At 42.4% G+C, this 15,474-nt stretch overlaps 1 protein-coding gene across 2 annotated transcripts in view; it reads left to right on the top strand.

Moving 5' to 3' along the window:
• The first annotated feature begins 4,542 nt into the window (after window positions 1-4,542).
• The window catches only part of LOC143924836 (uncharacterized), a 122,402-nt gene continuing 111,470 nt past the window's right edge, over window positions 4,543-15,474 (top strand). Inside the window, exon 1 of one of the 2 annotated variants that reach the window (XM_077449327.1) lies at window positions 4,543-4,843. In XM_077449327.1, the coding sequence (XP_077305453.1) occupies window positions 4,801-4,843 (43 nt within the window). In that variant the 5' untranslated portion in view covers window positions 4,543-4,800. The remainder of the gene's footprint in view (window positions 4,844-15,474) is intronic. The other variant, XM_077449326.1, reaches the window with a different exon arrangement.

Genomic DNA, 15,474 nt, shown 5'->3' with positions numbered 1-15,474 from the left:
TTTTCAACAAAATCACACAATGTTTGGGGATGCCATTTAGCATGAATGGTACCCATTTAGCAGCAACTGCCAAGCGTTTTGGAAATGCAGGAAATCGGCAAGTGTGAATGGGGCCTAATACTTACCTTATTCTTCGCTCCTGCATGCTTCCTCCGCACTGGTCCCCCAAAGCATCTTCTCTAAAGCGCTATGACGTCATCAAGTACAATGCAGGGCCAACAGTCCTGCATTGTACATGAGGGTGGAGAGAGCTGACCGACAACACAGAGCATTGGAGAGAATAGTGCTGGTAGTTGGAAGAGCAAGAAATACAGTACTTTTCCTCCAACCGCTATACTTAACCCTTTCAGTGCAGGGAAGGAGGGACCCACTGTTAGCCCACGTACACACGGTCGGAGATTTTGCCAACCAAATCCGACGGATTTAGTCCGACGGATTGTGTCCGAAACTGTTGCATACACACGGTCGGGCCAAGTTGTTGAAAAATCCAATCGTTCAGAACGTGATGACGTAATTTCGTTATGATGGGACTACATTCAGGCTAGTAGCCAATAGCTTTGATGTAGGAATTTGATCTGAGCATGCGTGGCACTTGGTCCGATCAAAATTCTCTACACATGATCGGAGTATGTCCGATCGAACCAGTTGGTCGGGAAATATTTCCAACATGTTGGAAAATTGGGTCCGACGGAGATTCGGACGGAATCAGTCCGATGCATACCACACACAGTCGGATTATCTGACGACACGGTCCGATAAGACTCATTCCGACAGATTCTCCGACCGTGTGTACAAGGGCTAAGGCATAGCTCTCAACTGTCCCTGATTTGGAGCAATGTCCCTCTGTCCCTCTTTCCTTCTCATTTGTCCCTCATTTTGGTCTGATCTATATAGTTGTATATAAAATGCACTTTTTTTCTTTCAAAAAGTGTTTCCCAGTGCTAAACCTTTCATTCAAATTCTAAATTGCTGCATTTGTACATTTTAAAAGCCAATATAAATGAATAGTAGTGGTAAAAAAAAAGGTTATTTCTCTTTTAAGGGGGTGTGTCCTATGCCTACATACGTTTGTTAGTAGGTGTCCCTCATTCCCATCTCAGAATGTTGGGAGGTATGCTTTAAGGGTTTTTTCTTTAATCAAGAAGTTGAGCTCTAAGGGCACTTTCACACTGGGGCGTTGGTGGTGAGCGCTGCTAGTTTTACTGGTGCTTTACCGTAGTTTTAGCAACGCGTTTTGGCCACTGGCTGGGAGCCTTTAACCCCCCGGGAGTGGCCGAACAAAGGGTTATGAAGCACCACTGCCGAAGCGATTTGCAGGCGCTTCTGCAGCGCTGGGCATTGATTTCAATGGCAGGGGCATTTTAGGAGCGGTGAATTTACTGCACCCGCAACACCCCAAAGATGCTGCCTGCAGGATTTTTTTTCCCGTCCTGCAAGCACACCGCCCCCAGTGTGAAAGCTTTTCAGGCGCAAGTTTTAGCGCAAAAATGCCTGAAAAGCACCCCAGTGTGAAAGTAGCCTAAGTGCGACCAAGACATGATGGAAGAGGTTTAGTTCCTATGGATTACTGCACTTAAAATTCATGTTCCATTTATTGTGAATGACCCCTTACATTTACCTCCCCCTGCCCTGTCTATCGAGAGGTTAAGTGACATACCTTCTATGGGGGGGGGGGGGGGGGAATGTGACTCGCTGCCCTCTCTCCCACGCAATTGACTCAGCATGGTCACATGGGGGCCAGGGAGGAATCCTCTACTTGTGTAAGCTCTATCTGGGATGACTTGGAGCTTACACGGGGAGTAAAGTGAGCATGTGCAGCTGGTGGCGCCAGAATCAACGGGAACTTACTGCTTTGTTCTGCATGTGTAGTGTATTGCCACCATTACGATAATCAATTTTCTCAGTGCTGCTAATTGGTGCAAATCGATCAATAGTATTCTGCCCTGGCTGATTGACTATGTTTGATTAAATTTGATTATAATTGATTCTGAATTGTTATGGCTATTTCATCATATTGATCGAATCGCTCTGTGATCCCACAACAAAAAGATACTCAATTGTGTCTGTGCCCACCAATACTTTATTCATGAATATGATTGTATTTCCATGGATCAAATCATGAGACTACATAGTAAGATCATACATTTATGATCGTATGTTATGATCGTATCGTATTTATCGATCAGATTATGAGACTACATGGTGAGATCAATCAGTTATGATCGTACGTTATGATCATATCTATCGCAAATATCGATCAAAATCCACTTCCCCATGTGTGGCATATTGATGAATGTGTTTTCGACTATAATTGATTATTCCTATCGAAGAGTTTGATCGGAAAATAAATCATTCATTTATCGAAGTGTGTATAGCCACCATTACGATGATCAATTATTGATCGCATCTCTGTTTCCACCATGTAATCTAAAAATCTAATCTGTCAAAATATGATCGTGTTCCTGAACAAAGTATCTCAGTGTTGCTAATTGGTACAAAGCGATCAATAGTATTCTGCCCTGGCTGATTGACTACGTTTGATTGAATCCGTTGGAAATCTATTCTAAATCGTTATGGCTATTTGATCGTATTGATCGAATCACACACACAAAAAAAAAAAACGGAAGTGTGCGTGTGTGTGGCCACCAATACTTTACTCATGAAGATGATTGTATTTCCTTCAATCAGATTATTAGACTGCATGGTGAGATCCATCAGTTATGATCGTACGGTATGATTGTATTTTATCCATCGATCAAGATCCACTTCCCCGCATGTGTCGTATTAATTGAATAGGTTGTCAACTATAAATGATTATTCCTATCTGAAGAGATCATTCGGAAAATAAATTGATCATCGATCAAAGTGTGTATAGCCACTATTGCAATTATCAATTATTAATCAAATCTCTGTTTCCACCATATAATCTTATTCCTGAACAAATGATCTCAGTGCTGCTAATTGGTGCAAAGCGATCGATAGTATTCTGCCCTGGCTAATTGACTACGTTTTACTGAATCCGATTGAAATTGATTCAAAATTGTTATGGCTTTTTTATTGTATTGATCGATTCGCACTGCAATCACACAACAACAAAAAACTGAAGTGTGTGTGTGCCCACCAATACTTTATTCATGAATACGATTGTATTTCTATCGATCAGAATATAAGACTTCATGGTGAGATCAATCATTTATGATCGTACGTTCTGATCGTATCTAATCTATCAATCAGATTATGAGACTACATGGTGAGATCAATCATTTATGATCGTATTTTATCTATCGATCAGATTATAAGACTACTTGGTGAGATTAATCATTTACGATCGTACGTTTTGATTGTATTTTATCTATCAATCAGATTATGAGACTACATGGTGAGATCAATCATTTATGATCGTATCTTATCTATCGATCAGATTAGAAGGCTACATGGTGAGGTTGGGGAGATTAATCATTTACGATCATACGTTTTGATTATAATTTATCTATCGATTAGATTTTATGATTTTATCTTATCTATTGATCAGATTATAAGACTACATGGCGAGATCAATCATTTATGATCACACGTTATGATCTTATCTATCGATCAGATTATAAAACTACATGGCGAGATCAATCATTTATGATCGTACATTATGATCGTATCTTATCTATCGATCAGATTATAAAACTACATGGCGAGATTGGTGAGATTAATCATTTACGATCGTACGTTTTGATTGTATTTTATCTATCAATCAGATTATTAGACTACATGGCGAGATCAATCATTTATGGTCGTACGTTATGATCGCATTTTATCTATCGATCAGATTATAAGACTACATGGCGAGATCAATCATTTATGATCGTATCTTATCTATCGATCAGATTATAAGACTACATGGCGAGATCAATCATTTATGGTCGTACGTTATGATCGCATTTTATCTATCGATCAGATTATAAGACTACATGGCGAGATCAATCATTTATGATCGTATCTTATCTATCGATCAGATTATAAGACTACATGGCAAGATCAATCATTTACGATCGTACGCTATGATCCTATTTTATATATCGATCAGATTATGAGACTACATGGCGAGATCATTTACGATCGTACGTTATGATCGTATCTAATATATCATTCAAAATCCACATCCCTGTGTGTATCGTATTGATTGAAAAGATTGCCAACTATAATTGATTATTCCTATCGGAAGAGATTGATCGAAAAATAAATCGATCATCGATCAAAGTGTGTACGGTAGAGGAAAAATTACAAATGCACCTTTTTTTTCCCCGACTTTTTATCTGCCATTTCTCGCTGGCCGTCCGATTGGATGGTTTTGTCGCGGCAGACATCGGTCGTTCAGTGTTATCGCTCCGTGCACGTCCGGTTGGAAGACGAAGGCGCTGCCTGGGATTTATTAGGGAGCGTGCAGATCCAGAAGGATCCCATTATCCGGTGAGGAGCAGCTGGGGGTGGTGTGGCCCCCAGATGCTCCAGTGGGGGGGGGGAGGTTGGTGTATGGAGCCCCCCCTCCTCCTCCAGGTTTTGGGGGAGGGGATTCGGGATCTACAAGTGACAGTAGTGTGGATGTGACCCAGGCACAGCACACAGCTGGGATCGGGGTGTCCTGAACATGTGTAGCCGGGCTCCGCCCCCCAATCCTCACCCGGGGAGCCGTGCTGGGCTCTGACAGCCGGGAGGAGGAGAGGGGAGATCGGAAAGCCCAGCACCCCCCTACCTGCGCCCGGATCCCGACCCACCGAGCAGCCCGCCTCTGAGCTCCATGGCCCCAGGATGATCCGCTTCCTTCTGCTGCTCTTGCTGCTTCCAGGGGCCGGTAAGTAGCCCACAAGGTCACAGAGAATGGTGCATTGGCATGGTGGAGGGTGGATGGGGGATGATCCGCTATCCATACATATGGATGTCTCCTATATACTCCGACCGGGAGGTGGACCGGAGCCCGCTGGATGGAGCCGGGTGGATGGATGGAGCTCACACATGGTTCTGATTTTTTTTTTCTTCCTTTTTTTGGGGGGGGGGAGGGGGGCAATGCCTGATTTTCAGCAGACTTCAAAAGACCCCCCCCAGCTTTGATGTCTCTGCATAGATTACTGTCTGATGTCTCCAATGTGCGGCATAGAAAGCCCAGCATTTCATTACAGAGACCAGCTGGGGGATATTTCTCATAAACAACAATTGTCACCCCCCCCTTTTTTTGGGGGGGGGGGTTGTTTTATGTCCTAGCTGCTGATCTTCTGCAACCTCTTTGCAGCCCCCCCCCCACCCCAGTGATTTGCATTCCATTTCTGAGGATGGGTGATGGGAATGTGGGGGTGTTTGGTGTGAACCCCTGTATGTTATGGACCACTGACACCGACAACCATAAAATACAGTTTTCACCTTTTTTTTTTTTTTTTAGGGTTTGCATGTGGTGTCATCGCTGCTGATTTCCTGCATTCTCTTTGCAGCCACTTCCTTCACTGACAAGAGGGTTGCCAACCGCTAGTAAATTTACTGACAGTTTGTAAAAATGTGTTTTTTTTTGTTTTTTTTTTACAACTGCCAGTAAATATCAGGGGCTGATCATTTCTTGGTTGACTTAATAAGTGTAAATCAAGCAAATGGCGTTGTTGTGGGTATTGTCGGTGTTTCCATATCGTGTTTATACTGTTCAAAGATTCACTGCGTTAGTTTTTCAATAGGAGTTCTGTAGTTTCTCAGGTTGTCAGTAAAAAATGCGCTCCGCCAGTAAATTTCAATATTTTGCTGCAGCAGGTTGGCAACCCTGGGTGCCGGGCATTGCCCGGGGTGGGTGTCTTGGTGCTATCGATGAGTTGGGGGCGGGGGGGGGTTAGGTGAGAAATGTTGTTTGTTATAGACATCACATAGCACAATACTGTTTCCAGCTTTTTGTTTTATTATTATTATTTTTTATAATGCTTTGTTGCATTTTAAGCTGGCCATACATTATCCAATTTTCTTATTTAATTTCCTTTTAGATTTACCATCAACTCTGTAGTACAAGGGCCTGCCTGACTGCATACAAATTGAAAGTGTTTAGGTGTGACCTCATATTATATGGTTTAAGGTAAATGGAAAATTGTATAATGTATGGCCAGCCTTAGTGGTGGGGATCTCTTGCAGCCTATGTACAGACACTTGCCAGGCATTTCCATGGGTGGGTGTGTAGATGCTGTTGATGAGCTGGATGGGTTGGTCTGAACCTTGGAGTGTTATGGGCAACTGACCATCAAATACAGTTTTCACCTTTTTTAATTTTTTTGCATTTTCTGCTGTTGCATTGTTGCTTGTTGGATTTGCTGCTGACCCTTTGTGGCCTTTTTGCAGCCACTTTCTCTGGTGATGGCTGAATGGCCAGGGTGGGTTTCTTTGTGCTAGGGATAAGCCTGGGGGAGGGAGGGTTGTGTGTTAGAGATAATTCATAATATAATACATTTATCACTTTTGTCTTGTTGCATATCATAGCTGCTGATCTTCTGCAGCCTATTTGCAGCTACTTCCTATAGTGATGGCTCCCTGCCCAGAGTGGGTGTGTTGCTGCTATTGATGAGCTGGGGGGGGGGGGGGGGGGGTTAGTGTGAACCTCCTGTGTGTTCCAGGCAACTGACAATCAAATACAGTTTTCACTTTTTTTTTTTTTTAGGCTGTATTGCATGTTATAGCTGCTGATCTTCTGCAGCCTTTTTGCAGCCACTTTCTCTGGTGATGATAATTAGGAAGTAGGTCTGGACAGCCGCACTCTGAAGAAATTGCATTTTTATTGAAAAAATCACATCAAAATTTAAAATGCATGCCACAGCAGACGGGGAGCCAACGCGTTTCACACTAACAGTAGGGCTTACTCATATGAGTAAGCACTACTGTTAGTGCGAAATGCGTCAGTTCGCCTGTTTGCTGTGGCATGTATTTTTGATGCGATTTTTTTTTTTTAATAAAAAGGCAATTTCTTCATAGTGCGGCTGTCCAGACCTACTTCCTAATTATTGGTACATACAATTGGCAGCACCTGTGGCTTCTATACTGGTGAAGAGGTTGACTATCGTCTGACCTCCTGGAGTGGTGATATCTCTCTTTCCCTTCCTCTGGTGATGGCTGCCTGACCAGGGTGGGTTTCTTGGTGCCAGCGATGATCCAAGGGGGTAGTTGTTGTGAACTCCTGTGTGTTCTAGATAACTGACAATCTAATCCACTTTCCACCTTTTTATAGGCTTTGTTGCATTCTATAGGCGCTGATCTTCTACAGCCTCTTTGCAGCCACTTTCTCCAGCGATGGCTGCCTGGCCAGGATGGGTCGTTTGGTGCCAGGGATGAGCTGGGGGAGGGGTTGTGAACCTTTTGTGTGTTTATAGATAACTGACAATCAAATGCAGTTTTTTTTCCACCTCCTTTTTCAATAATATTTCTGATGTTTTCTATATAAAGAAGAAATGTTACATAAAGTATCCAGAGAGGAACGCCCAGAAATGTATCACAATCAAAGGAAGACAACTTGCCAGCGGCTGCCAATCCCAGTACAATGTACATAACACTCCACCTTGTTTTCATGCTTTGTTCCATTTTAGTACTGCCGGTCTTCTGCAGGCTCTTTGCAGCCACTTTGTCATTGAGTAGCTGCACGACAATGGCCAGGTTGGGCTTCTTGATATTAGAGTTGAGGTTGGGGTTTGGGTCTAATGCGTTGGGTGTTGTAGACGACGGACAATGAAATGGTTTTCACCTCCTTTTTTTTTAATTTTTGGTTTATAGTTTGTTGCAGCTCAGGGTTGCTGATCTCCTGGTGCCGCTTTTCAGCCACATCCTCAGGTGAAGGGTTTCTTGAAGGGGGGGGGGGCACATTACTGTAGGGATGGGGGGTCCTTCCTTCTTTTACAAGGCTGAATGGAGTCGTGACATCAGCGATTTTGACAAGCGAGTGACTACTGGGAGGGGGCAGTTTGGCCTCTTTGCCCTGGGTGCTGGTTGACCTTGTCCTGACACTGAGTGATGAAGCTCTGTGCGTTATAGACTGACCATAAAATACATATTTTACCTTTTTTTATTTTATTTTAATGAATTTTTTTTATTTTTTTTATTTTGTATTTTATTTTTATTTTTTCATAAATTTTTATTTTTTTATTTTTTTACGTTTTATTTTATTTTTTAATTTATTTTTATTTTTTTCATGCTTTGTTCCATGTCATAACTTCTGATCCTCTGCAGCCCATTTTCAGCCACTTCCTCTGGTGATGACTGCATGGCTTTCCTGGAATTGGTTTCTTAGTACGAGGGATGAGCTTGGGGTTTGGTGCAAACTGCTGTGTGTCCTCAACATCTGACAATAAAATACAGTTGTCACCTTTTTTTTTTTCATGCCTTGTTGCACCTTAGTATTGCAGTGCCTTGAAAAAGTATTCATACCCCTTGACATTTTCCACGTTTTGTCATGTTACAACCAAAAACGTAAATGTATTTTATTGGGATTTTATGTGATAGACCAACACAAAGTGACACATAATTGTGAAGTAGAAGGAAAATGATAAATAGTTTTCAATTTCTTTTTTTTTTTTACAAATGAATATGTGAAAAATGTGGTGTGTATTTGTATTCAGCCCCCTTTACTCTGATACCCCTAACTAAAATCTAGTTGAACCAATTGCCTTTAGAAGTCACCTAATTAGTAAATAGAGTCCACCTGTGTGTAAGTTAATCTTACTATAAATGCAGATGTTCTGTGAAGCCCTCAGAGGTTGGTAGAGAACCTTAGTGAACAAACAGCATCATGAAAGCCAAGGAGCACACCAGACAAGTTGGGGATAAAGTTGTGGAGAAGTTCAAAGCAGGGTTAGACTATACAAAAATATCCCAAGCTTTGAACATCTCACGGAGCACTGTTCAATCCATCATCCGAGAATGGAAAGAGTATGGTACAACTGCAAACCTACCAAGACATTTCCATCCACCTAAACTGACAGGCTGGGCAAGGAGAACATTAATCAGAGAAGCAGCTAAGAGGCCCATGGTAACTCTGGAGGAGCGGCAGAGATCCACAGCTCAGGTGGGAGAATCTGTCCACAGGACAACTATTAGTCCTGCGCTCCACAAATCTGACCTTTATGGAAGATTGGTGAGAAGAAAGCCATTGCTGAGGGAAAGCCATAAGAAGTTCCATTTGCAGTTTGTGAGAAGCCATGTGGGGGACACAGCAAACATGTGGAAGAAGGTGCTCTGGTCAGATGAGACCAAAATGTGACTTTTTGGCCTAAAAGCAAAACGCTATGTGTGGGGAAAACTAACACTGCATATCACCCTGAATACACCATCCCCACTGTGAAACATGGTGGTGGCAGCATCATGTTGTGAGGAAGCTTTTCTTCAGCAGGGACAGGGAAGCTGGTCAGAGTTGATGGGAAGATGGATGGAGCCAAATACAGAGCAATCTTAGAATAAAACCTGTTGGAGTCTGCAAAAGACTTCAGACTGGGGCGAAGGTTCACCTTTCAGTAGGACAACGACCCAAAGTATTCAGCCAGAGCTACAATGGGATCTCTAGATGTGCAAAGCTGGTAGAGACATCCCCAAAAAGACTTACAGCTGTAATTGCAGTGAAAGGAGATTCTACAAAGTATTGACTCCGGGGGGCTTAATACAAATGCACATCACATTTTTCACATATTTATTTGTAAAAAAAAAACTTGAATACCATTTTATCATTTTCCTTCCACTTCACAATTATGTGCCACTTTGTGTTGGTCTATCACATAAAATCCCAATAAAATACATTTACGTTTTGGTTGTAACATGACAGAATATGGAAAATGTCAAGGGGTATGAATACTTTGTCAAGGCACTGAAGCGCATTAAAAATGCACTTTTTTTACGCATGCTGCATAGAGCAGCCCATTCATGTCAATGGCTTACCATACATGCAGTAAATGCAGCAAAGTAGCTCAAGGAGCTTTATTGCCATATTCAGGTTTGCACATTTTACCGCGTTTGTTGCATGTTTTTGCACGTGGCAAAATGCGCATTTACTTGCCACATTTGGGGTGCCAGAATGACGCCCCAATGCGGCGTACATTTTGAAAACGCTTGCAAAAGCATGTAATTTTGTATGCATTTACAACATACGTAGATGAGCAGGCTTCATTCCCTGCAAAGGTAAAGCATAATGGGCTACTATGCATCGCATATTAGTACATTATGTGTCACTTACCTGACACAGGAGCCAGCGATGTCACCGCTGTCCCCTGTAGTCCGGCGAATCCATCTTCTCGGTGAGTCTCGCTGCTCTGCCGCTGTCATTCGGCGGAGCCACCACGCGCGGCATATTCGCACCTGCGACGTAGACAGCGGTGCCTGTCTTTCGGCAAATATCTCCTAAACTGTGTAGGTTTAGGAGATATTTCTTGGACCTACAGGTAAGCCTTAATCTAGGCTTACCTGTAGGTCAAAGTGTGTTGTAAGGGTTTACAACCACTTTAAAGTGCTACTAAACCTAGGAGCCTGCATTCACTATATCTGGTTTCCCACAGTACACACAACATGGTAATGCAATAATTTTAGTAAATATAAACTGCTAAATACCTTTTCTCATCTGCAATATATAGCAGTCTTGTGACTTCTATCAGTGCCTGGTTAAAACTTGTAGGAGAAGTTTCCATTCTCCTCTGACTGTCCTTTGAGGTTGCTGGACCCCTGACCCTCTTTCTGGACAGTGCTGATTGGCCCTGTGCTGATCACATGCACTCTCCCAAGAAAAAAAAACCTCTAGCAATACACACAAAACCGAGCATGTGCAGAGTGACTCCAAGGCTCTGTTCTACCAGGAGATGGTTTGGGGACAGTGGAAGAAGGGGAGGATCAGAGAAGACAGGATCACACAGCCTTTTTACACAATGCAGAGCATTAACCCCTTAGGCTCCACAGAGTATAACAAGCATGCTTTTACTGCATATACAGACTTATTTTACTGCTGTGGGTTTAGTAACACTTTAAACAGTGTACAGGCTGCTTTTAATGGCGGCGTGGTGTTTCTCAGGGTGGATATTTTTAGACATTGACCACGAGGGATGAGATTGGGCATCCCCTGACCCTCTAAGTCATAAATAACAAACAGAAGAACATTTTTGCCGCCCCCCCATCTTAGTGCCGAGGATCACCTGGGGCCTTCCTCCAGCGATGGCTGCGCAGCATTTCCCAGTGCGGGTTTCTTGATGGTGACAACGAGCGTTATCTTTTTTTTTTTTTTACTCCGGGGTCATTCCAAACAAAGAGGCGGGCTTTGGGGGTGGAGAATAACTCGGTCCAAAGCTCATTGGATTGGAGAAGGAGCGCGAGTTTGGAATTCAGCGAGAAATGAGTTAGGAGTCCGCTCCAGGTATGTTACATAGTTAGTCTTGTTGAAAAAAAGACACAAGTCCATCTAGTTCAACCAATCAAAAGGGGGAAAAAAACAACAAAACAATAAAATCTAAAAACTTTTTTTTTTACAATACTATATATACAATCCCATACTCACAGTATATAGGTGGGTTTGGTCCAATCCCCACATTAGATGCCATTGTTGGGCCAATGAGCTGCAGCTGGGGGATTCCCCACCCTCCAGCTGTGTGTATACAAAGGGGCGGGGATGTTAATTATTATTGAGGTCATATTAGGTCAATGGTGTTACAGGAATCTCCACCCCTTTTGTACAAGAGTGGGCGGGGCTCTGAGATGACAGCTTTCTATCGGATTTGGACAGAACCTGATCTCATTGCTAGTGACAAAAATGGACCGTGCCTGCGCATGGTGTCATTTGTGGTCTCTATTGGCCTGTGTGACAAAGCAAGAGAACTACTAGGAGACGGGGCAAAGTGTTGTCACCATATAACAGAGTATAGATTTGTGAATTAATCACTCGAGGAAGAGCTCAGTGCCTTTAAATGGATGTGAGCCCCTTGTATAATAATTTCCTTAATGTAATAAAATGCTGTTTGCACCTTTTTTAATTCTTTGTGTCATATCAGTGCTGATCTCCTGCAGCCTACTTGCGATTACCTCCCATCAACAATGGGTGCATGTCATTTCCCCGAGACGAGCCCAATTTTGCAACTTTCACATGTGTTAGTAAAACCGTACATATCATAACTACTTTGTGCATCTAGGTGGATTATACCTTGTGTTTTTCAGGACAAATTGGGCTTTCATTTGGTGGTAATTGGTAAATGGAAAACTGTACCAAAAGAGTAAAAAAAAAAAAAAAAAATAATATATATATATATATATATATATATATATATATAATATATATATATAAATATATATATATATATATATATATATATATATATATATATATATATATATATATATATATATATATATATATATATATATATATAAACATGTGTGTGTGTGTGTGTGTGTGTGTGTTTATATATATTATATGTTTATATATTTATTTTTATTTTTTTAAATTTAGCTGTATATTTCTTGCTACTACCATAACCTACCACTAAAAAACAACCCAAAATAAATTTTCCTGCTCCTGACGATCACAGCGATACCACACATGTATGTTAGTTTGGTGTTTGTACCAGCAGTACAGACCAGAAACAATAGTACGCATTATTTTTTAATTTATTTATTTTTTAATCCTACCTAAAATACACTGACAATGATACTAATTAAAAAAAATAAAAAAATCCTGTCAAAAAATTACTGACCCTAACCCAAACATTAACCCTGGCACTGACCAAGATGAAACCTTGATCTAGGTGTTTTTTTTTTTTTATTAATACATTTTTTCGATCTCTGCTAGGACAGAAATTGATACAATGTATCTGTCTCATCCATTCACACAAACAGAAAACAAGGGGGCGGGCTTCACCATGACTGATCACTGTGATAGCCAATCAGAGGCTAGCGGTCAGGTGACCCAGAATTGGATGTTTCAGGTCCCGATCGTTAGAACAGGGCCCGGGGCTCTTGGTGATCTGATCGCTGTGCTGGGAGCGCGATGTGCGCTACCCTCCCAGCACAAAGGCAAATATGCGGCCCCACAGAAAAAAGCTCAGTCCAGTGAGGCCGCATATTTGCGTAGGGTTGGCGTGAACAGGTTCATTCTGCTTTATAGTGATTGTAAATGATCACCTTGTAAAACAACCCATTCACTTTAAAATTGAAATGAAAGCAAACATTTTGTATATAGGTATACAAAAATAAATAAATATATAAATAATAAAGCTGGGGGGAGGAGGAGAAGCAGCAGCACACTGATCTTCCCAGTGAATGGCTGTGCAGTGGGGGGCGTGTCAGGACAAGTCTGGTCATTGGAGGAAAGAGGGCAGAGTTCCCAGCATGAGTTCTCTTTATACTTTCTCTAATACTATGTAATAGTTGTTGGTACATCTAAAGCTGGCCATACGCTATACGATCGCATCTAGATTTACTAAAACTGTGTTATATGAGGTCAGATCTTAACGATCCTTTTAAGCTGTATCCAATCAGGCAGGCCCTTGCTCTACATAGTTGGTGATAGATCTAAAGTAGATTGTACAATCAGATTGTATAGTTTATGGTCGCCCTTAAGGAGCTGGTACAATCATATTGTAAGAGCCATGGTCAGCTTTACATACAATGCTTCATATTTTTTAATCCGGCTGAGGAAAATCCTAACGGCCAATGTGATCAAATAATAAAGCGTAAATCTAAGCCCTTTATAATGTCCATGCTCCATGTCTGGCTGTCATGCTGATCCTTCATTCAGTGCTTTCCAAGTCATTGATCTGGAACAATCAAGCACATTGGAAAATTCAGGGTAAAGTCAGAAATCTAGATCTGCAGATTTATTTGGAGTCAGGGAAAGGAAATGTTGATCCAGAAGGACCACCAGGTAGTTAGCATTTTCTGGAGTTTGGATCGGTAATGGCAGCCTTCATAAAGCTTTTCCTTTAGACAAAAACCTGCTGCTCATTTGAAAAGCGACCCACATTTGGATTGCTTTTCAGGTACAATTGACAGATGGTGTGGAGACGATGTGACCCCCTCCTCAGCACATGTTTTTTTGCCAGATGTGTCACACGCACTTTCATCCCTTGTGGTCACGCTTCCCAATTCACGTTCAGTAGGCTTGCCAACCGCCAATAGTGTTTGCACCAGGTGCGCAGCAAAGCATTGCTACTGCGGCATGTGGGCACCTCTATTCACACCTTAAAGTGGAGCTCCACCCTAAAGTGGAACTTACACTCATCGGAACCCCCCCCCCCCCCCCCCCCCGGTGTCATAATTGCCACCTTTCAGGGGGGAGGGGGGTGCAGATACCTGTATAATACAGGTATTTGCACCCACTTCCGGGCATAGATAGCCACAGAAGCGGCTGGTATTTATGCCACTTCCTGTCCCTTCCCCGCTGTCTGCTGGAAAACACACGGGTCCCAGAGACAGCAGGGACCGTCCGTATTGCGCAGCGCTACTCACTCATGTGCAGTAGGGAACCGGGAAGTGAAGCAGCAAGGCTTCACTTCCTGATTCCCATACTGAAGATGGCGGTGGCAGCACCCGAGAGCCAAGGGACAGATCGGCTTCGGGTGCCGACATCGCGGGCGCGCTGGACAGGTGAGTGTCCATATTTTAAAAGTCAGCAGCCGCAGTATTTGTAGCTGCTGATTTAAAAACAAAAAACAAAAAAAAATACAGTGGAACTCCCGCTTTAAGGAGGGGCAACTGGGGGCTGTTAAAGACTCGGCTCTTATGCAGGTTTGTATGTTTTGTTTACTATGCTTCAGTTTGTGAATGCATAGGAAGCCTGTGAGTGTTTCCTATTCATTTGTGCAGCTGAGGCTGCAGAGAAAGGGACTAACGAATCTATGTCCTCAGCCCCTTTCTCAATCTTAAAGTGATTGTAAAATCTTGTTTTTTTTTTCTCAAAAAAAAAAAAAAAACTTATTATACTTACCTGCTCTGTTGCAGTTGATTTGTACAGAGCAGCCCAGATCCTCCTCTTCTTGGGTCCCTCTTCTGTGATCCTGGCCCCTCCCTCCTGTCGAGTGAGCCCACAGCAAGCAGCTTGCTATGGGGGCTTACGGACTGAGTCACAGCTCCCTGTGTCCATTCAAACACAGAGCTGCGACCTAGCCCCGCCCCTTCTCTCTCCTGATTGGCTGACTGACTTTGATTGAGGGAGAGTCTCAGATGGTTAAAACACTCATGGACAGAGATGGGCTCCAGTAAGTATTAAGGGGGCCCGAGGGCAGCTGCTGTGCGCAAAAGACTGCATAGAATGCATTAAGATAAAAAACATTCTGACTTTACAACCACTTTAAATGTGAGACATCAGAGGTCTATTTAGACCCCTGATATTTCACCAAAGCCCCCCAACAGGGCAGTTAATAACATTTTAAAAATAAATATATAAAAAAAAAAAAAAATTCAACTCTCTATGATTTCTGCCATGGCTGTGAAGCATGGCATTGCAGCCGTGGCATG

Source organism: Lithobates pipiens, unplaced genomic scaffold, assembly GCF_037356315.1.
Source record: "Lithobates pipiens isolate NorthernLeopardFrog02 unplaced genomic scaffold, aLitPip1_a1.2 Scaffold_22, whole genome shotgun sequence".
Classification (NCBI taxonomy): domain Eukaryota; kingdom Metazoa; phylum Chordata; class Amphibia; order Anura; family Ranidae; genus Lithobates; species Lithobates pipiens.
Note: the sequence above shows the minus strand (reverse complement) of the source record. Positions and strands in the feature narration are given on the sequence as shown.